The following is a 21299-nucleotide window of genomic DNA, read 5'->3' as shown; positions in this document are numbered from 1 at the left end:
AGGTTTGCCAACACGGGTTTGGGTGGTGGGAGGCAAAATATCCTCTTTTCACTGCCCATTCTTTTTCCTCCTCCTCCTCCTGCAAAAACTGCAGATTCCCCCACTTGCGTTCAAAGCATAGTCAACGCATTAGACTAAGACACTTATTTTCATTAAGAGTTGATGCGTTGCTATGCCTACTACTAGCTCTTAACAGAAACAATGTGATTTGAAACTCAGTGAATCATTGTATGCGACAGGGTGATGAAGATAACACTCAGTGGGGAGGGGATCACTGTTGTACATGTTGTATTGCAACATACAGTGTTCACATTTATCTGGAGTTCCAACAAACTTAAATAGACCAATAGAAAGGCATGGTAATGGTGTTTTTCAATGTACAGAGAAAGCTGGCCATAGCTGGAGGCATCTGACAATTCAAGGATCGAGGCAGCAGCATCCATCATTTTCATGGGGCATCCACAGTACTCCCAAATGCACTGGGAGACATAAAACATGGAAGGACTATTCTAAGAAACAGAACTGCACATTCATAAATAAAATTCATAATGTAGGTGTGAAGGCATTACAGATTTCACGGTGGGGGCAGTTTTTAGTAGGATGCTGAAAGATTCAAGTCTTGTGGATTATTTCAAATAAAAACAAAAAGTCCTGCGATCCAGTTATAGATTCCGCCTCACATCAAGTCTATTTCGGCCCTGAGCTATTGGACAAGTTGTATTAATAATGTTGCCATAGTTTATCTTATGGGATATTTAAAAACAACTGTAACAAATCGGGGGAGGACTTTGGTTTTTCAAATTTCAGTGGAGCCCTGTGCAAGGCCAAAATTTGGTGCCCCCCCCCCCAATGCAACATAAGTCATGACTCTGTTCATCCCATTTTTTCAGTAGATATTAAGTACAACTAACTTAGGCTCCAACTTTAAATATATATATATAATTCACAGTTTAATCTTCCGTATATCCAAATCTCTTCCCTTCCTACGACCATCTCAATGGTGTCTGTTTTGGCTCTCAGTGTGTAGAAGGTGAACTGCTGAGGCAGCCAGAGAAAAGTGCTTCCTAATCAACAACAGCATGGCATGATACAGTGACAATTTCATCATTAAAAAGATCACGTTTGCAGATAAAATGGAAGATACACCCCAGAGTTCATTGGGTCCTTTCCATGCTAATGTAATTCCACAATTTTTTGCCACAAGTAGGTACTGGACTTCCAACATTTTCCCCACAAGGAAGGAAAAGAGAAAATGCATACCTTTATTTCATTATTAAACACAATGAGATTTTTTTTTTTAATCTCACAAGGTCCTAAGTCATCAATATCTTGATGCAGTAAACCTTTCCCTCCAGGTCAACCTGTAATGTTTAAAACTTTTTGTAGTATTTTCATGAGTTTTTAATTTATTTCTTCCTTAATTTATCAAAGAGGAAGGTAGCAGTTCTACCAGAATAACCAGTGGGGAAAAGGCACTACATTCCCACCCCCCATCCTAACAGCCTGATTATCCCATGATCAGAGATTCTTTAAGCTCATCTCAATAACATTCTAAAAACACTTCTATGTTATATTTAAGAAAACAGAAATAAATTGTGTCTAGCGTTACCAGCAATACACTGGGCCTTCTGTTTCTAACAGCAACAAAGATTATGTATTGTTTAGAGATGCAACCAAAGGGATCTTTCTTTCTGATGTGTATGATTTTTAAAATCTAAAAACAGCCTTTGAGGCCACAAATTTCAGCTGAAAAATGGCAGGAAGGAGGGGTTATGTAACTTTTCTGCCAGCTGCCCCCCCAACTCAAATTAACCCCAGGTGCGTTTCTCTGTACAGGAAATATTATATTGGCACCTGTATTTTTTCTTCTATGGAATGGAAAGGGGGGGGGGTGTGCAGAAAAACAGCCAGAAGGGAAATGGTTAAGCAGCCCTCCCCCCCATTATTTTTTAACTGAAACTCATAGAAAAGAAGCACAGCTGTGTGTAAGGCGCAGTTCGGCACTTTACATTCATCAAAATAAAGAGTTTTTACATTTTTTATATTTAAACAACAACCCAAAAAATACAATTAAGATCACAGTTTCTTTTAAATCTGCAATGGAAAAAAATATATAATATAACGAGCCGAACAGGCACTCCTACTATAAATATGTGTAGTTACAACGGTCAATGACAGATTCAGAGGTATCCAGTATAAAGCAGATGGAGATGATCTGTTCTATAAAATATACACCCAGCGGAACACCCTTGAAAAGGCAGGTTTGCACTAGTTTAACTGGCTTCAAGGTGTGTGGAAAAAAGCTGGTTTAATGGCATGGCCATGAGTCATTCCCATGCCTCCACCATCCTGAACATGCCCCTTCTCTGCCCCGCTTTGTTCCGCTTAAATGCTTTGCAGGATGACCTGGCAACACATCTGGTGAAGGCATCTATCCCCAGTGTAGCAGCCCTGACTAATGCTGCCAGTGTTGAATTTCTTGGGTCAGCTTACAATGGCCAGTGCAATGTCATAAAACATGACTTCCTAAACCTGGTATCCTCCAGATGTTTTGGACTGCAACTGTCATCAGTGCTAGCTGGGAAGGTGATGCAGCTGGAGTGAATGGAATCTGTGGTCCAAAAGACCCAGAGGGTACCAGATTGGGGGAAGACTGCACTAACAGATGCTGCCCATTCTCTTAAACACTCATTTGCTTATGCAAGGGGGGGGGGGGCAGTCATACATTCTGGCTGAAGGTGGGCTTTCACATGTGCCCTCGAAAATCCAAGGGAAACACAAGCCTGTCTACAGCCCAACATAGAAAGTTACCAGCATTCTTCACATACAGCTTCTCTAATACCCAACTAAAGTAACTCCTTTGGCAATGGCCAACATAAACATCCAGCACCTTAGTTCAGTGGGATTTCCTCACTAGCCTGTGGTTACAGTACCTATTACAGCCTTAAGTAGCCTAGTTCACATCCACTGGACTGATTCCACAATACACAACATGGATAAGACTCATATCAGCTCCTCTCTCTCCCTCTCTCTCAATTTATTTATTTGGTTTTTCAGATTATAATTTTACCGTCACATATCCAACATACAACATAGAAACAAGATTCCAAAGAATCTCCTGGACTTCCCTCCTCCCCTTTGTGGGTCTTATTGTTAATCATTTCCTCCTGCATCTTTTATAATGATCCAAATCTTTTACCTCTCCGTTGTGTTCAAAATTCACCATTAAACTACAAACGTTATTCCAATCCTACTAACGATGTTAACTGTTTACAATGGCTTTTAAGATGAATTATAAATTTCCCCCATTCCTTATTAAAATTGTGGTCTTCCTGATTTCTAATTCTTCCGGTCATTTTAGCCATTTCGACATAATCCATCAACTTAATCAGCTACCCTTAAATAAGTTGGGGTGTTAGGCACAAAGAGCTTCCACATAGTCTCTGTTAAGCTGTGAACTGGATCAGGCAATGTGAAAGCAACCCCCCCCCCCATATTTCAGCTAGCTGTGAATACTTTTAAAGAATGATCTCCACCATCCAAGACCATCAGAGAACTGTCTGGTGTGAAAGCTAATGCCAAAGGGTAAGAAAGACCCTGGGTAATGATAGGTTTACACATAGGGAACTCTTCAGGTTTTCCAAGGCAGAAGACTGCTTGGTTATAGCCATCGGTTACTATTACTTGACCTTCCCTGCTGAAGGTCACATCACTGGCATATATTTTGGAAGGAAATACTAGATTGAGGCCAAAAGTGTCCACCTGGCTTATGAGCTGCATGTCTGCAGCGAATACTTTCAGCATGGTGCAGCCGCAGCTTGGTCCTTTCGCCATTGAATGCTCTATGACAGCAATGGCCCCAGAGGCCTGAGAAACGGCCACTTTCCTCGGGTCGCACAAATTAGAGCAGAGTTTTTCCACCCCCTTTAATTCCCCCCGCTTAAAGTCGGCTGTCAAGCGATACAGAGCACCTGCCACCGAATCGGTCATGATCACATCGTTCTGAGGCGTGGTATCCAGACCCCAAGGTAAACCAAAGGACTCGGAGATAACCAGCTTTCCCCTGCCGTTGAAGTCGAACACTTTGACAGAACGATCCCCGCTGTCCGTGACTGCGATATGGCCGTCCAGCGTGATGGTGACATCGGTCGGGTACCTGATGTCATTTCCCGCCTGCCCTCTTTCTCCAAACTGCTGTATGACGCGCCCGTTGAAACTGAACAGCTTAATCCTCTTCTTGCCGTCGTGAGCCACCGCTAGGCAGGCAGACCTCTGGCACATAGCAATCCCTGTTGGGTTGACCAGGGTTCCCCATCCTCCGAAAGACAGGTGAAATGTTAAGACCTGAGATGCTGGCGTCGCCACATCCTCAGCTGCTTCAACGGTCCTTCCTGAAACCGGAACACTGATGGATGAAGAGCTCAAGATCTCCATCAGGTGCAACAACGGCAAGCAGTCGCTGGTCTCGGAAGATTTGCAAGCCCTGCGGCAGAAAGGGCACTCCAGCTTTAAACTCCGGGGATGGGCCAGTGATGTGACACACTCCAGGCACATGACATGTCCGCATGGCAAGTTCCTTGGCCGGCGCTTTTTCTGCTGGTTGTATTTTTCAAAGCACACTTTGCATTCGAGCAGACTGTTCTCTGTCTGGTCGAGCAGCTCTGTCGTGGTCTGCATGCCGTCACCGGCCTTGGCAGACATTTGTGCACCTCTTACGAGGATTGTTGCTCTGCTGATGGTGCCCTATGCCATCTGGTCACGTGGGTGCAGTCACAAGACCCTCTTACATAAGAGAGAGAGGCCTTCCTGCAGAGTGAGTGCAGTGAACTCCACAGCGATATTCCACAATGGCAGCGTTGGTTGTAGTTTGCTGCCCCCTTGAGGAAACTTTACGATAAAGCAACAGATTCACAAGGGCACCTGCCATTCATGTATTCGCCTTCTCTTTCCAGTGTTTATTTTTAGCTTGCGTGAAAATGGGAATAAATATGCTCCTGATTCAATTGCAATATGAACCTGAATACTGGTAAGGTGCCCATCTTTACCCGTATAAATTCAATCCAGTATGTTTGGGTTTACTGTACCATTCCACTTCTCAAGGATCACTGTTCAATTAAAGTCCACTAAAACAAATAAATGGTGTGAGCAGAGGCGGGGTGTAAAATTGGTTTCAAAGGCTGTCTTGTGGACTTCAGCATGAGAAACATTTATAAATTTACAAGAGACTCTGCCCTCAGGTATAACCAAAGCCAACCATGTTGGTAGTGTTTTCTTAAAAAATAGGGATTATTAATTATTTAGAGAGAGATCAGGTACACCATTGACCTAAGGCTGCCCTTGCAGCTGACTCCTATTTATTTTGCAAATTTGCTGTCTCACTTTCTTCTAGATCTACTTATATGTAACTCTGTCCTCTCTTTCCTGCTGCTGGTGCTTCCTCTCCCCCAGTCGCTGCCCCATTTTGTCCTCCTGACTTCATTCTCCTCCCATCCCCATGGAGTGGCTCCTATTGTTCAGCCCGGACACTGAGGTACAGCGCTAAGGGCCTTCTGGCGGTTCCCTCACTGCAAGAAGTGAGGTTACAGGAAACCAGGCAGAGGGCCTTCTCGGTAGTGGCGCCTGCCCTGTGGAACTCCCACCCATCAGATGTCAAGGAAATAAACAACTGACTTTTAGAAGACATCTAAAAGCAGCCCTGTTTAGGGAAGTTTTTAATGTTTGATGTTTTATCGCATTATTATTATTATTATTATTATTATTATTATTATTATTATTATTATTTTCTGTTGGGAGCCGTTCAGAGTGCTTGGGGAAACCCAGCCAGATGGGAGGGTATAAATTTTATTATTATTATTATTATTATTATTATTATTATTATTATTATTATTATTATTATTACTACTACTACTATTATTATTATTATCCTATTCTTTTAACTGTTGCATAGCAGACAGAATATTTGTGTTGGTGTGAGTGCAGCGTGACATGTTCTGGATCGCTTCAGATATATTTTAATTGATTAAAAAACACAGAGCCTCCTCGTGTGTGTGTGTGTTTTAAGAAAGCTTTTGGGAGGTTGCACAGAAGAACCCTAGCCATACCTGTGGCACCTTAAATTCCCACCCCTTTCCCATGGACAAAAATGCTATCTCCATGCCTTCCAAGGGACCTTCATAGTGAGGTTGAGTGAATAACGGTTTACCAATCAACTGTTCTTTTTCTAAAGGAAGTCCTGCCCTGCCTCATTTAAGTTGCCATTCTTGACTAAATCTCAACTTAGTTTCTCATTCAAGCCAAGTGACCATCCCAGGCCTGTTTGGCACTGTTTTCAAATGACAGGCAGCCTCCCCCCACCCTTGTGAATGTTCAAACTGTTTAAAAAAGAAAATAGCATGAACACCATCCTGCCCTTGACAGAATGCTTCTCCACTTTCAGTGCAAAAGCACCCGGATGGAATACAGAGGGGGGAAAGTGCTCTCTTGCTACATGTGCCACCAGCTGCTTCTCCTGGCTGGTGCCTCTCAATTCCCACCCCCCACCCCCCAGCAAAAGAAAGGGCTTTTGTGGCAGCAGCTGTTTCCTCAGCTGCAGGGTTTTCTTCACAGTATGGAAAAGACACTTGTAATAAAGGTATGGAATGGCAGAAGCAGAGGGAACAGCTGAATCAGAAGGATTCATATAGACACAAGGCAATTCAGGTAATGAATGACACCAGCCATTCTAGCAACTGAACTAATAATGCCTACACTGCCCTGTTCTATTGGTTTAAGCCAGTGGTTCCCAAAGGAGGCCGCTAAGAGGAAAGGGGACAGTGGGAAGGTGCCAAAGTCATTTTAAGGGGAAATCTGCAAGAACAGCACTGCTGACATACATCCGAATTTTCCCAGACATTTGACTGATTTCCGCAAGGACACTGCTGATAAATGCGGTATTCTGGATATGTTCAGATGTATGTCAACCCTAGACTATCAGACTTTGAATAGCTAGTAACACTGGATCAAGTGAACCAATTTTAGTTTTAACTGGATTCTGAATCCAATGCTGCAATTAACTGTCACTTTTTTGAAGTTCATTGTGTTATTATCTTCCTAGTGGGATCCTTACAGGGTCTGAATAATGCTTTTTATAGGGTAGGGGGCACTTGGGATGAGTTTACAGAATCAAACAGGTAGTGGGCACCAAATAAACTGGGAACGCCTGGTTTAAGCGATAACTCAGTGAGGCAAAAGAGGAGTGGCTATATACCTCATGTGGTTTGATCCATTCAAGGTTTCTGAATCAGAAGCGCTTCACACTGTTATATGGCTTTCATGTTTCCTACGGCTAAACTATTTCAGGAAACCTTAGTGAAAGTACAGTAAGAAGAGCAGACATACACACCAGGAAGCCTTGATTTGCTGCTGTTCCCCCGAAAATGCTCACTGTGTTGTCAAGCGGCTCTACTGAGAGGCCAGCTCCGTTTGGATCCTACACTCTCTTAACCAGCTGGTCATTGTAATAATGTTGTAACTTTAGGAGCTGGTGTCTGACTTTGTTGACTCTTCCCCCCTCCCACCCTTTACTCCTCATCCATTTCTCCTTTTGTATCAGGTGCTTTGTATCAGGTGCCTCTTAAGTGAGATGGGCGCACAACCCCAGAGTCTGTCAAGACTGGCCCGTACGGGCAGGGGTACCTTTACCTTTACCTTTTATCAGGTGCTTTCCATTGTAATTCTGTGGGAAGGAGCTACTTTTTATGATTAAGCTTATGTCTGCTGTACTGAGAGGTTTTTTTTGACTGAAGAGTGGTGTAAAAAGGTTTCAAACAAACAGAACTCTGTCTACCCTTACACATTACATGTTTGCTGTAGGAAATGCTCATGTACCCATAGCAGGTATGAATGCCATATAAAGTATGTATCTGAAGAAGTGTGCATGCACATGAAAGCTCATACCAATAACAAACATAGTTGGTCTCTAAGGTGCTACTGGAAGGAATTTTTTTATTTTGTTTCAACATAAAGTGTGAAGCAGCTTCCACTAGGATGTGTTCACTACGCCTAGACTGTACCCTGAAATTGTCAGCTTGAAGCTGTCTCCATTGTAACCTACAGAAATCATATGAGTATAAAGTTTTCCACCGCTTTGCTGATAATTTACCTTCAGTATTGCTGATTTTGGTGGTGACATGTGGAGCTAGGAATTTCTCAAATATTAGGGATGAACTGATGCTGTCACAAAAGTAGTACAATTTATTTGGGTGTGTGCTTGCTTCCTCCTGCTCAACCTGTACATTTGTAAATAAAAAATGGTACAAAAAACAATAGCAACAACTCTTAACTCCAGTATGTCACCAGTATCCTTTCCTTAAATTGAAGCAGACCTTGTGAAAGGATCTCCTAAAACTGGAAAGCTGGCAATTACATAACAATACATCTCTCTGAATATAGCAACGCTATACATGTCTGCTGATGAGTATTAACATGGCTAAGGAGACTGCCTCTTCACATTATTTGAGGACTAGATAGAAAAAGGTTGAGGTTGGCAACTTTACAAAACTGTATTTATAGTGAAATAATTCAGAAGGCAAAACAGACAAAAATAATGTGACTTTTATATGGAAATTCACATAAAATGAGTTTGAAGTACAGATTTTATAAGTCAAATCTGATAGCTAGAGAATTACTCATTTTGAATAATGTTCAAATGTTCAGTAAAGAGCTGCACCCTCCCACGCTTAACAGGAAAATCTTATACATGTTTACTCTGAAGAGTTCTCCATTCAGTGGGATTTGTTTCAAGGTAATTGAGTACAGACCTGCAGCCCAAGATGCTTGTTGTTGGCTATTTTAACACAAGCATGTATAGCACCTCCCAAAAGTAATCTAAACCCCACTTCTTAGGCCTCTCTGCTAAGCCATCGACTTTTTCAAGACATGTAATATCACAGGATTTGCCTGAAAGGAAAGTAAGAACAAGAAATTACTGATCTAGAGACGGACAAGTAAAGCTTGCTTTGTGTTTTGCCAGGGATAAATTTTGTTAGAGACAAAGTCTTCTCACTTGGGCTATTCATTCATTTAAGCAAGCAGAAGTTAAGCCCTCACAACAGCCATGAATGGTCTCATTTGGATGCCACGCTAAAACAAAGTTAGTCAATGTGGCGCCCTCCAGAGGTGATGGACTACAACTCCCATCATCCCATGCTGGCTGGAACTGATATGGGAGTTGTAGTTCACAGTACTTGGAGAACACCACACAGGCTACCCTGAGTCCAATAATAGTTGAGCATGATGAGAATTAGCCACATCAAGTTTAGTGTGCTCCCCTCCTTTTTCTTCTGTGTAGCCATGAGGAGTTTGGAAGCTTTCCCTTCCAGTTTAGATTAGCTGCTGCTTGTCAGGTCATCCATACCCAACAAACTGTGGTTAATCTAAAGGCAGGTGAAATATGTTCCTTTGCCTGCACAGTTTGACTCCAAATCACGAGAGCAAAAAGGCATGCTGCATTGTTCACGTATATGATAAAAGGGCTACGGGATACAAACACACACAGTGAGGCTGCATTTACAAACACTGTGATACTTGTATACAGTGATCACATTACCCTCTGCGCACATATTGTGCAGTAAGAAACCAGAGTAGGCAGCCACAGCACTCCTGGCAGTGACAGGGATAGCAGAACCAGTATTTTTATTAGGGCATATCTCCTGCATCTGCTGATAGCAGTGGAGAGAATTGTGTGACGATGTGTGGATCGCACAGGCTGGATTCAGACTTAGATGAAACTGAAACCGCACCACCATGCTCAAATCCACAGAGCAGGTATTGTCTAAAGAAATTAGGGAGAAGCAAGATGAAGGATGCCACCTTTATGTGCAAGTAGGCAATCTGAAACATCTAAAGAGAATAAGGAATGGTCCAAGAATTTAGGTTAAATTACTAGGGCTCTGTATTGAAGGTAACCTTGCATCACAAGGAGACAGGATCTGTTAGACTAGACGTGCAGGTTCAAGTTTCTTTTCCCTAGCACAAAATAATCAGCAGAAAAAAGAAATTGGGGAAGTAATGGTTTTTGAGGGCTCTGATACATTTCTGGTGTCTATTTTCAGACTCTGGATGCCATTGGATTCTGCTTAGGAAGCAAACATTCTCAAACAGCGCCACTGTCTTTTGTCAGTGGAAAAACACCCAGTTTGCTCCTACATCGTGAATGCACGCTGGGTCTGCCACATGCATTTTGACAGAAGTCAAAACCATTGTTCAGCTGACTCACCAAATAAATGTTTCACTTCAGAATCAGGAACATAGAAGGGTGGACCTGAAAAAGAAACCAACCAATTAATAAGGAGAAATCAAACTAAGTACGGCGATAAACTCACTTTTAATAACCGTACACAAGTTTACATATGCAACCTGTTCAATTTCAAGCCAGTTTGGTGAGGGCCACTTATACTGCCAAACCTAGTTTAGAAGGATGGGTGCAATTTATGAGAAAGTGGGAAATTGCATGGGTAACCCTTGTACAGTGGCTTTCTCCTGATCCCCAAATATTAACCTTAATTGCATCTTTTTGCAATCAACTGGCAGTAGAAATCCACAAACACTTGGATTGCGCATTCCTTTATGTTGTTATCCCTTGACCCGCTATCTTGTTTTTGCATTGAATTAGGAACATAGAAAGCTGCCTTATGCTGAGCATTGTCTACAACAGTGTTTCCCAACCTTGGGCCTCCAGCTGTTTTTGGACTACAACTCCCATCAACCTTAGCTAGCAAGACCAGTGGTCAGGGATGATGGGAATTGTAGTCTGAAAACAGCTGGAGGCCCAAGGTTGGGAAACACTGGTCTACAACATCTGGCAGCAGCTGTCTAGGATTTCACACAGGGCCATTTTCAGCCAGGGATTGAACCTGGGACTTTCTGCATGCAACGCAGATGCTCTACTGCTGAGCTACAACCTTCTCCATGGTATTTTATAAGTTGCCTCGAGCACAATTTTAGAATGAAAAAGTAGGCAAGTAATAATGGGGAAAATCAAATGTGCACTGGGATCACAGACCAACAGACATTTGGGAAACCTGACTTTTCAGTCTTGCTGAACGTGTGCTGCCTCAAAATCTCATGTTGGCCCCATGCCTGAGTTCCATAATCATCTCTAGTCACAAAAGGTCACCCCTTCCCAAGAAACCAGGCTGCATGATTTATAAGTAGGATTTTCACAATGTCAAGATGGAGTTCAGTCATAATATCTTACCTTTATGTTTGCTTGGGTCATATAAACAGGTTGCTAGTAGACAACGACACCTGCTGTCCATTAGTGATAATATCAACTGGCTATAGCTAAAAAGAAAATTAAGAAGCCCAAACATTGTGTCACTTCAGGCAGTGGATTTTAACACAATCACACAGTTCCCACTTTCCCAAGCAGTAAGACCTTCCTGGATTCAGTTCCCTTTGGAGGAGAGGGGACTTGAGTTTTACAGCCTTTTAAAAATACTTGGTTTATTTACAAAGAGATAAATACTAACTGGAGAAAAGCAGCATTTGCACTTCTATGGAAGTAGCAGATTTGCTACTCCACTCAGTTTCTTCCTTGCAAACACATCTGCAAACATTCTCATCAAGGAAACATGCTCATTTTGGGCCATTAACAAGCAATCTCCCTAACAAAGAAAGGATTACCCCAGCACTATAACAAATCTCCATTGCAGGGCCACTGTAACAAAGCTCTATTATCTCCCAAAATCTAGCACAAAACTTTGACATTTGTGGGTTCATCTTTAGTGGAGCTCTGTAACAACAAAGTACAGAGTATTGTTACAGAATGGGAAATGGACAAACCTGAACCTCTGCCTCCAGTTCACCTCTTGTAGGCCCTGCCCCATTTGCAAACCCAAAGTCCCTTAAAAGGTCAGGCCTTCTGGCCTGAAAATGAGCACTTCACCCACACTCCATGTGGCCGCTTGCCTGTTGGACTGGTGTGTGAGGCAACTGCTTTAGGTTTAACTTCAACAAGCCAGGGATTTCCATTGCTATTCCATTTACAGTCATACCTCAGGCTGAATGTGCTTCAGGTTGAGCGCTTTCAGGTTGCGCTCTGTGGCAACCTGGAAGTAATGGAGCACGTTACTTCCGGGTTTTGCTGCTCGCACATGTGCAGACACTTAAAATGATGTCACGCGCATGTGCGGAAGTGGCAAAACGCAACCCGCGCATGTGCAGTCGCATCTTACGTTCTATTCAGGATGTGAACAGGGCTCCAGAACAGATCCCGTTCGCATCCAGAGATACCACTGTATTATGGAACTGGGTGTTATGGAACTTGAGTAGCCTCAAGTGGCAGAGTGGCTTGTACAAGTTACTCAATGATGCCAAAGAGGAAATTATCCTTTCCTTAAAGCCAGAGGCTTTAGCAAAGGACGGAGAGTAGGTCTCAACATCAACAGAGCATAAATTTCAGCGATAGTTACTAACCGTTTTCTGTCACAAGGGTTAACAGCTACTAGAGATCCCCTATCCCAAATTGCATCGAACTTGCCAGTGATGGCGCTACAAGGAGGAGGAGAGAGGGAGGAAGCATTGCATATCAGAAGCTGTAACAACCACAGTTTTATGATCTAGACAGGAAAGACAGATGTTGCATAAAAAAGCAGTGGGGTTTTAAATTACTGCACAGAGCTCTCAGTCTGCTTAAGCAAGAGCCACCCAGATGATGCAATTGGGATTTTCATCCAGAGCACTCAATGAAGCTGAAGGTCAAAATGAGCAGACTGCATCCTGTAAACATGGGAAAGCAACCACCCCATATGAAAGTGTCCACGCCTTCCATGAACAAAAACAAGTTTGTGGAATGAACTTTTTCTGCTTTTGACTTATCCTTCCCCTTTCAGCAATCCCTGTGTTCCACCCCACATTGTTCAAGAGGATGTCCAGTCCTCTTTAGAGGCTTTTTGGGGTGTGCAGAGCATGCAGGGAGCTGCTGGGGTGAGGAGGAGATGGAAACTTTCATTCCAGGAATCTCCTTAAGTTACTAAATGGAATGAAGAGAGTAAAACTAATACAATGTTATTTAAATATCTCATGTTGAAACAAAGGAGATGATCATATTTCGATCTACCTAATCAGTCCACTCTGTTTAGGAACAAAATTGACTGATCAGAGATTTAACCCCAGCTAGGGAAATTTGTCTATCAGGTCTGGGGGTGCAGGCCACATACTACTCAAGTCAACAGAAAGTTTTACACAGATTATAAGCAGCACCAAGAATTCTTAGTCAAGAGTATTGCAATCTGTGTACATGTAACTGCACTGAAACACTTTCAGTGTTCACGAGAGATACTTGATCTTGCAAACTGGAAATTGAATCATAATTAATTGGAAAAGATACCTCCCTTTTCTGGAAATAATGATGCATCAGCAATTACCACATTAAGATGGAAAATATGCTCTATCCAGCATATTGTGAATGTCTGTCCTTATTTCTTAGGAAATATTTGATGGGGTGAGATCAAACAGAGCTTAGCACCATTCTACTTTGCAGAAATATTCAGAATCATCATTTTGTTCCTACCTGGAGAAGTCAAAAATACTGCAGCAGTACAAAGAAATATTTCCAGTTGTGCTCTACAGTGAGAAACAGGGATAACATTGAGTTAGCATTATTTAAATAAAACAACAAAGCAGAAAGAACAATTAGTAAGATATTTAAATCAAAAATTAAAATTAACTATTGTTTTATTTGTTAGACAGCCATAATAATAATAATAATAATAATAATAATAATAATAATAATAAATTTTTATTTATATCCCGCCCTCCCCAGCCGAAGCCGGGCTCAGGGCGGCTAACAACACTAAAATAGTGCAACATTATAAAAACATTATAAAAATTAATTAAAATCAAAATTGATGGCAACCATAAACTAAAGTTTTGTAAAGATTGCCAAAGGAGGGAGTCGGGCTGCGCCCTGACCAAAGGCCAGGTGGAACAGCTCTGTCTTGCAGGCCCTGCGGAAAGATGTCAAGTCCTGCAGGGCCCTTGTCTCTTGTGACAGAGCGTTCCACCAGGTTGGAGCCGCAGCCGAAAAAGCCCTGGCTCTAGTTGAGGCCAGCCTAACCTCTCGGTGGCCTGGGACCTTCAAGATGTTTTTATTTGAAGACCGTAAGTTCTTCTGTGGGGCATATCAGGAGAGATGGTCCCGTAGGTATGAGGGTCCTAGGCCGTATAGGGCTTTAAAGGTTAAAACCAGCACCTTAAACCTGATCCTGTACTCCACCGGGAGCCAGTGCAGCTGGTATAGCACTGGTATAGTCCTCCCCACAAACTCACGGCGAAGATTAAAACAATCTAATGCATGCAATCTAATCCATTTCACCTCATTTCTGCATCAGCTTGTGAATTATTTTTTGAAAAATCCACTTAAAACATTGTATGCATTTTTGTTGGCATTTCTCCTAAAATTCATATTTTTGTGTGCACTTTTACCTAGTGTATGCATTTTTGCAATAAATTTCTCCTGATAATGGATCCCTGTACTGTATATTATTTTTATTAATATATACATTCCATACATACTTTTGCTCCCACAAACTGCACCAGGAAATTTGGAGAAATACAAATTTTCAAAGAAAGTTGCATTTCGGTTCTTGTATTGATTAAGGGAGTGTGAATTAGGTATATTCACATTAAAATGAACACCTCCTTGATCCCCAATACATACCTTCAGTAATTTACCAGGGATGCCTGGAATGGCTTCTTCTGAAAACGAAAGTTTTTGTTCTGTGAAAAAGTCCTTCAGTGCACTTTCACTGATTTCCACGCCAACGACCTGGTGCCCCATGTCAGCTAACCTACGTGTTGACAAGACAGCAAGTTTACTTATGCTTTATTACTGTTTTTTTTAAAACAACAACAAAGAAAAAATGGTCAAAATCTATGTGGCTGGTGCTCTGCAGGGCCATACCTCAACCACCAGTGTCTCAGGATAGGCAAGTATGTGCAAGACAGCCCCAACACAGGACTGATGCTTTTTAAAGCAAAGAAATACAGTGGTGCCCCGCAAGACGAATGCCTCGCAAGATGAAAAACTCGCTAGACAAAAGGGTTTTCCGTCTTTTGAGGTGCTTCGCAAGACGAATTTCCCTATGGGCTTGCTTCGCAAGACGAAAACGTTTTCCATCGAAAGACGAAAGACGAAAGGGTTTTCCGTCTTTTGAGGTGCTTCGCAAGACGAATTTCCCTATGGGCTTGCTTCGCAAGACGGAATCATCTTGCGAGTTCTTGCGAGTTTTTCCCTTCCCCCCTTTTTCTAAGCCGCTAAGCCGCTAATAGCCACTAAGCCGCTAAGCGCGCTAATCCGCTAATAGGGGTGCTTCACAAGACGAAAAAACCGCAAGACGAAGAGACTTAATTTCGTCTTGCGAGGCACCACTGGGAGTAGGGAATTTGAAGCAGAGAAACTATGAGTGATGGTGTCCACCTCCTTTTCTGTTCTCATGCAAGCTGATTTTCTTTCTGAGATGATACTTTCTAAGCTGACCTCTTTACGCACTTGCTAGTCATCTTCACTTAGCCCCCTGGGCATTCATGAAAATCGTGCACACATCTATGACTAGGAGAAGACATGTAAAGGCAAAGAATCTTAAGACATGGGCTCTCCACGTTTCCCTGTGGAGACGGGAAGGCTCCATGTACAGAAATGCATACATACAAAGTGTGGTGATGACTTCTTCTCTGATTTAAGAACCACAATGAAATTTGGCTAAATCATTCTCTTTTAAATTTTGAAAGTCACTTCCCTATCATCTAAACCAGCTCTGTTCCATGAAAAAAGTGCGGAAGCTTGCATTACTGTCAGAACAGTGGAAGACCCTGGGATCCCAAAATTCAGTGCCCATTTGCTTCTCACGCTCCATTCTAAATAACAGAACCTCCTGCAGTGCTCCTGGGCTCTGCACCTAGTGCGCACTCCCCTAAATCTGCCTCGCATCCCAACATCATGGATGTTCTTTCTGAGTGTTTGCCTATGCCTTTCAAATATAAAGTGAGATGTATAACAAGCTGTGCAAGTGTCTGTGGCTTACAAAATAAAAATAAAATGAAAAGATTCATTTGGGTAAAAACTTGATTATGAACCCAACATGGACAGACCACCTTAATGCATCCCAAACCTATTTGCATCTGGATGAACTGAACAGTCCAGCATCACAACAATTAGCCATATCCAGACTTACAGTTTTCAGGTTACCGTTTGTTCCAAACACCAGGAATCATACCTCTCTATGGTTGTGGAATGGTCAGGTGAGTCCTATGGATACCTGCTGAGAGCGTGGCCTGAGCGCTCATAATCTTGCTCATAATCTCATTCATTTCAATGGGGAATGCACAGGATTCCCTTGTGGATTGACTAGGCACAGAATTAAGGAATTTAAAATTGCAGCAGTATCCCCTCCAACTCAGTAAAGGTAAAGGGACCCCTGGCCATTAGGTCCAGTCGTGGCCGACTCTGGGGTTGTGGCGCTCATCTCGTTTTATTGGCCGAGGGAGCCGGAGTACAGCTTCCGGGTCATGTGGCCAGCATGACTAAGCCGCTTCTGGAGAACCATTCCCTATTTATCTACTTGCACTTTATGTGCTTTTGAACTGCTAGGTTGGCAGGAGCAAGGACCGAGCAACGGGAGCTCACCCTGTCGGGGGGATTCGAGTCGCTGACCTTCTGATAGGCAAGTCCTAGGCTCTGTGGCTTAACCCAATAGAACCCCTTTAAAATCAAGCTACTAAGATAAAGTTCCTGAAAACGAGAGGTGTGTCATTTACCATTTCATTTCAATGGTTTTGCCACAAAGTGGGAAAAATATCTTCAGCCCACTCCTGCCATCGAGAAATATATCCATATACTTCTTTAGGAGACTGCAGAAGAAAAGAAATTATTTTAAGAGCATATCTTATTTTTGCTGACTCAGTATACAAGTGGAACATAATCATAGCTTGTGAGGGGAAAGGACAGCTATTGCAAAGGACAGCTTCAAACAAACAATAAATGAAACCATCCAGGTTGCTACAACTACGACTACAATGACTAATATTTAAATGCCACCCATCTGACTGGGTCGCCCCAGCCACTCTGGGAAGCACCCAACAAAATATTAAAACATAATATTAAAAACATAATACAACATCGGACATTAGTGCCCCTCTGCCTCGCACGCTCCATCAGACATTAAAAACTTCCCTGTGGCTGGAAAACTACAGCCAGTTGGGCAGGGTATAAAAAATAAAATAAAAATTATTATATAGGGCTGCCTTCAGATGGCTTCTAAAAATCAAATAGTTGTTTATTTCCTTAATATGTGATGGGAGGCTGTTTAACTGGGCAGGCGCCACTACCAAGAAGCAGAACTCTGCTTGGTTCTCTGGAACTTAACATCTCACAGAGAGGGAACTGCCAGAAGACCCTTTGAGCTGGACCTTGGTGTCCGGGCTGAACGATGGGGGTGGAGAGGCTCCTTCAGGTATACAGGGCCGAGGCCGTTTCAGGCTTTAAAGGTCAGCACCAACACTTTGAATTGTGCTTGGAAACAAGGATTGCATTTGTGCAATTGGGCTATTAGGAGAACACATTGCAACTATACTTGGGACACTCTGGAACAGGGGTGAACACAAGCACAGGAAGGTGACTTAAACTGAGCCAGACCATTGGTTTGTTTGGCTTAGTATTGTCTACACTGACTGGCAGCAGTTTTCCAGGTTTTTAGGCAGCCCTAACTCTAGATGCCAGCATCCAACTTGGGAGCTTTATGCATGTAAAGAAGCTCCTCTACTACTGAGCTATTGAGGGGCTGGGGGTGTGTGTCCTACTGATAGACCTCTCTGTGGTTTGTGATAGATTGGCATGAGTTCCTGACTTCTAATCATTTAATAATAGCAACAACAAAACTTTTTATTATTATTTTCTGAATGAGCCTGCTGATGTTATTGTTGTATAAAAGAAGGAAAAGCTGGAAGTTGATGTTTGCGCAACAGGGGTGTGTGTGTGTGTGTGTGTGTGTGTGTGTGAGAGAGAGAGAGAGAGAGAGAGAGAGATGAGAGGGAGAAAAGGAGAGAGGGAAAGGAAGGGATGTGTGATATATGAGAGAAAGAGATATACACACGGAAAGAGGCAGATATATATGTATGGCTATGTATATGTGTGAGAACCATGAGTATGAGCACATGGGTGAGAAATGGACACACACAGAGAAGCAGAGATGAATGTGTGCCTATGGTCTGTGGCGTGAATGTGCTGTGTACAGCATTTTACTGTGAGTGTGGTGTGGTCACATGGCATATCTTTCTCTTTCCTAGTACAGGGGATAGACAACAACAGCATCTGTGTGTGGGTGTGTGAAATCAATATCTTATGATATCCACAACTAGGACCAGCAGGACAGAAGGACTTCCCACTGCAAGCATGTGGTTGTCTAGGGCTGGGGGAGAGCTGTGGTTACAAGATTCTAATTTTGTGTTATGCTGTGCCTCCAGGGCATGGCAGCCATTTTGAGACTAGTGTCTACAGAACTTCTTCAAAACTGAAGAGGTTTTGGCTACAGTGCCAAAAAAGTGTCAAAAAAGTTGGAGTCCCCCTGCATCCTGTGATTCAGTGAAGCAAAAAAATCTGATTTGGATTAGTCACCTTGAATTAACAGACCTCAGAACAAATTGCTGTATTGCTCACAAACAAGTCCTCAACACAGTATTTTAAACAAGTTGTGTGTGAGAGAGAAAGCCAAATACCCCTACAAACATTTTTTATTATAAAATGGGAGGATAGAATACATACGGATGTCCTTGCTCGTTATGAAATCCAATATTGTTTGTTTCCCATTTCTGCAGCCATTCTTCTTCAGTCACTACTCTGGATTCTTGTAATTTGGCATCAGCAGAGTCATCCTTTCCAAATGTATCTGAAGAACTTTCCATGGCCCAGGCAACCTTTCTACAAAGAAAAATGAACAGCAACTACTTGTGAATCATTGACTGAACGTTCCAGCCTTCCCATTAAGCCAGGAACTTTGTGCATGTTTACATGCTTCCCCACCCCTTGCTTAAGTTCATAAAATAAAGTTTATGGAATGTCTGTAAAATACTGCATTGCACAATCTGCAAAGAAGCATCATTTGTACTATATAACAATAGCTTCTCAAAGCACAGCCTGAGTCTTCTTCCTAGAATGTGCCTTTTGAAGCAAAATACATTGTTTGGAAGTCCCGCACAACGCTCTAAAATCCTGAGAAGTGGGGCTGATGTTTGTATGATGTCAGGTAACTGACAGGTGGTCTCTTGCATATACAGGAAGTGAGTGGCACTATTTTGCTTCCAAGCAGACATTAGAAGTCGGGCATCAGAAGGAACAATGGGGACTTGCAGCAGAATGTTGCATTACATCCCCAACAGTCTTATAGTGCTGTTTAGGGTTCATGGGAGGGTGACACACCTCCTTTTCTTCTTCCTCACCCTCCTGAAACCACCTCATTTCATTCAACTGGCAACTTCAACATTCCATGGCTCAATTGCCCTCACCCTTCCATAGGTCCTAGTAGTTCATTGAATATACAGTAAGTCCTTTTTGGACTATTTTTTGACATTAAAAAACCCTGCTTGCTATTTGCAAATGTTATAAGAACTTTAAGGTCTTAAATATATAATAAATGTTCATAAACGTACCAACCAAGCACATACATAGATCAGCACAGGAAGACGGACCTAATACCATTTTTGACTCCCAAACTGACCAAATGTTTTCTCTGCAAGGAGGGAGGGGGGCAGGGAACCTTCCCATTGTTACAGGAATTTAGTTTCAAAGGGTGACACACCATCAGGAAAGGCAATCAGATAAGGCATTATCATAGAATCATAAAGTTGGAAGAGACCACAAGGGCCATTGAGTCCAACCCCCTGCCAAGCAGGAAACACCATCAGAGCACTCCTGACATATCAGATAACCCGACAGACAGGAAAAACAACAACGTTCAAATTTCTGTTGTAGACCGCCTTTTCTGTGATGTAGGTATGTTTGAGGGGGGTGGTCTTGGGTTACACCCCTTCTGTGATGTATGCATGATGTATGGAGGGGTGGTCTTGAGCTCCAGGTGAGGGAATTTAAAATGTCTATATAAGGGAAGGCATACCTTTGTTTGGTGTCCTCCTCCTTTCCTGCGTGTTGCAACAGATCAATAAAGATCAGGCTTACCAGCTGCTTTGCTTCTCAATATTCTCTGGTTGGCCTCTGTTATTTTTTCCTACCAATAGGGAACCCATGTAAGGACTCTATATGGGCTCTTGGACACCACATATGGGTAGAAGGGCAGATTTTGTTTACAACTGAAATAAGTCCCCCAAATTCAGAAATCACTACAGGGAGGTCCTGCTTCAGTTCTGAACTGATGCATACACATGGGTGTAGCCAGAATTTATGCTGGGGGGCAGGCTTTGTGTTGCGGGTGGTGGAAGAACCTCAGGTAGTAAAGTATTTTGCATTGATTTACGTGATGGGTGGAGTCCCCTCCCTGACCCCCCTTGGCCATCCACACATCCAACTTCATTATCAGAAGGAATGAGGGTGGTAGTGACAGTGACTGACTTGATGCAACGATGGACAACTGGATGAGCCCAGGGAAACTCTATGTCCCTAGGAACTGGCAAGCACAGGTTCAATTATTGATAAGCATTACGCTGTCACAAGGCTGCACATGACATTTATCCATTTGGGGACTGGGGCAAAAGTAAAGTTTTTGGTGTCCCCAAATAAAGGAGCTGACTCCTAAGGGCCGTGGAGCCTTTGGCCCCCCACAATAAAATATTTGAGGAGTCTGGGCCCCCACAGAGTTGATGGGCATTGCTATTCAAACGGCGCGTCGTGTGATCGCTCATGCTGTGCGCAGCTGACCTAGGCCCCCACAATATTCAAGTTGGCACCCCTGACCCCCAAATAGCTTTTTTTTTTTTTAAAAAAAAGGAAAATGCCACGAAATAAACTAAACCACATCCAAGTGCTGAGGGAAGAAGCAATGCCGCGCTCAGGTGTGGAGGGCTTCTGCTTCACCATAAGACAACTGAGGGAGTTCTCCGGACAGAAAAACAACCACCACCATAATAATTTATTAAAAAATTAACCTTCACGAGGCAGGACGGCCCAGTCCAGGTGAGGGAGGGGATTCGCCGGCTGCCGGGTTCACCGTCAGCAACCCTGGGAGAGCGACACCTGCTTGCGCCGCGGCTGCCTCCGTCTCTGCGCGCTGGCGCTCTTCTCTCCGCCTCTCCACGCGGCGCGGAAAGGAAAC

The 21299-nt window shown here is 42.9% G+C and overlaps 2 protein-coding genes across 3 annotated transcripts; both read right to left on the bottom strand.

Annotated features, from left to right (window-relative positions):
- Window positions 1-1377: 1377 nt before the first annotated feature.
- Window positions 1378-5238, bottom strand: NHLRC1 (NHL repeat containing E3 ubiquitin protein ligase 1). Its single transcript, XM_083746995.1, has one exon. The coding sequence runs from the start codon at window positions 4699-4701 to the stop codon at window positions 3499-3501; it is 1203 nt and encodes a 400-aa protein (XP_083603121.1). The 5' UTR covers window positions 4702-5238; the 3' UTR covers window positions 1378-3498.
- A 3336-nt stretch (window positions 5239-8574) lies between these two features.
- Window positions 8575-21294, bottom strand: TPMT (thiopurine S-methyltransferase). Of its 2 annotated transcripts, none has more exons than XR_014566215.1 (9): window positions 21133-21284; window positions 18800-18955; window positions 16798-16890; window positions 14702-14831; window positions 13553-13605; window positions 12457-12531; window positions 10825-11322; window positions 10256-10684; window positions 8575-8937 (listed from the first exon to the last, which is right to left on the bottom strand). XR_014566215.1 is itself a non-coding variant. In XM_083747064.1 (9 exons), exons 2-9 carry the CDS (start codon window positions 18937-18939, stop codon window positions 8825-8827), a joined length of 735 nt encoding a protein of 244 aa, XP_083603190.1. In that variant the 5' UTR covers window positions 18940-18955; window positions 21133-21294; the 3' UTR covers window positions 8575-8824. The 2 variants fall into 2 exon arrangements, 1 of the variants encoding a protein (XP_083603190.1); XM_083747064.1 differs by having other exon boundaries at window positions 10256-10300; window positions 11237-11322; window positions 21133-21294.
- Between the last annotated feature and the right edge of the window lie 5 nt (window positions 21295-21299).

This window comes from Podarcis gaigeae, assembly GCF_964106915.1.
Source record: "Podarcis gaigeae genome assembly, chromosome: 7".
Classification (NCBI taxonomy): Eukaryota; Metazoa; Chordata; class Lepidosauria; order Squamata; family Lacertidae; genus Podarcis; species Podarcis gaigeae.
The sequence above is the reverse complement of the archived record's forward strand: the minus strand, read 5'-3'. Positions and strand labels throughout refer to the sequence as shown.

What these genes read in the sequence shown, in the direction of transcription:
- NHLRC1 (XM_083746995.1), bottom strand. Translation starts at nt 4,701, where the DNA reads ATGTCTGCCAAGGCCGGTGACGGCATGCAGACCACGACAGAGCTGCTC.
- TPMT (XM_083747064.1), bottom strand. Translation starts at nt 18,939, where the DNA reads ATGGAAAGTTCTTCAGATACATTTGGAAAGGATGACTCTGCTGATGCC. An exon ending in TGACCCAAGCAAACATAAAG is followed by an intron (nt 10,301 to 11,236) that starts GTAAGATATTAT and finishes TTTCTTTTTCAG; the next exon opens with GTCCACCCTTCTATGTTCCT. An exon ending in TGAAGTGAAACATTTATTTG is followed by an intron (nt 8,938 to 10,255) that starts GTGAGTCAGCTG and finishes CTTTCCTTTCAG; the next exon opens with GCAAATCCTGTGATATTACA.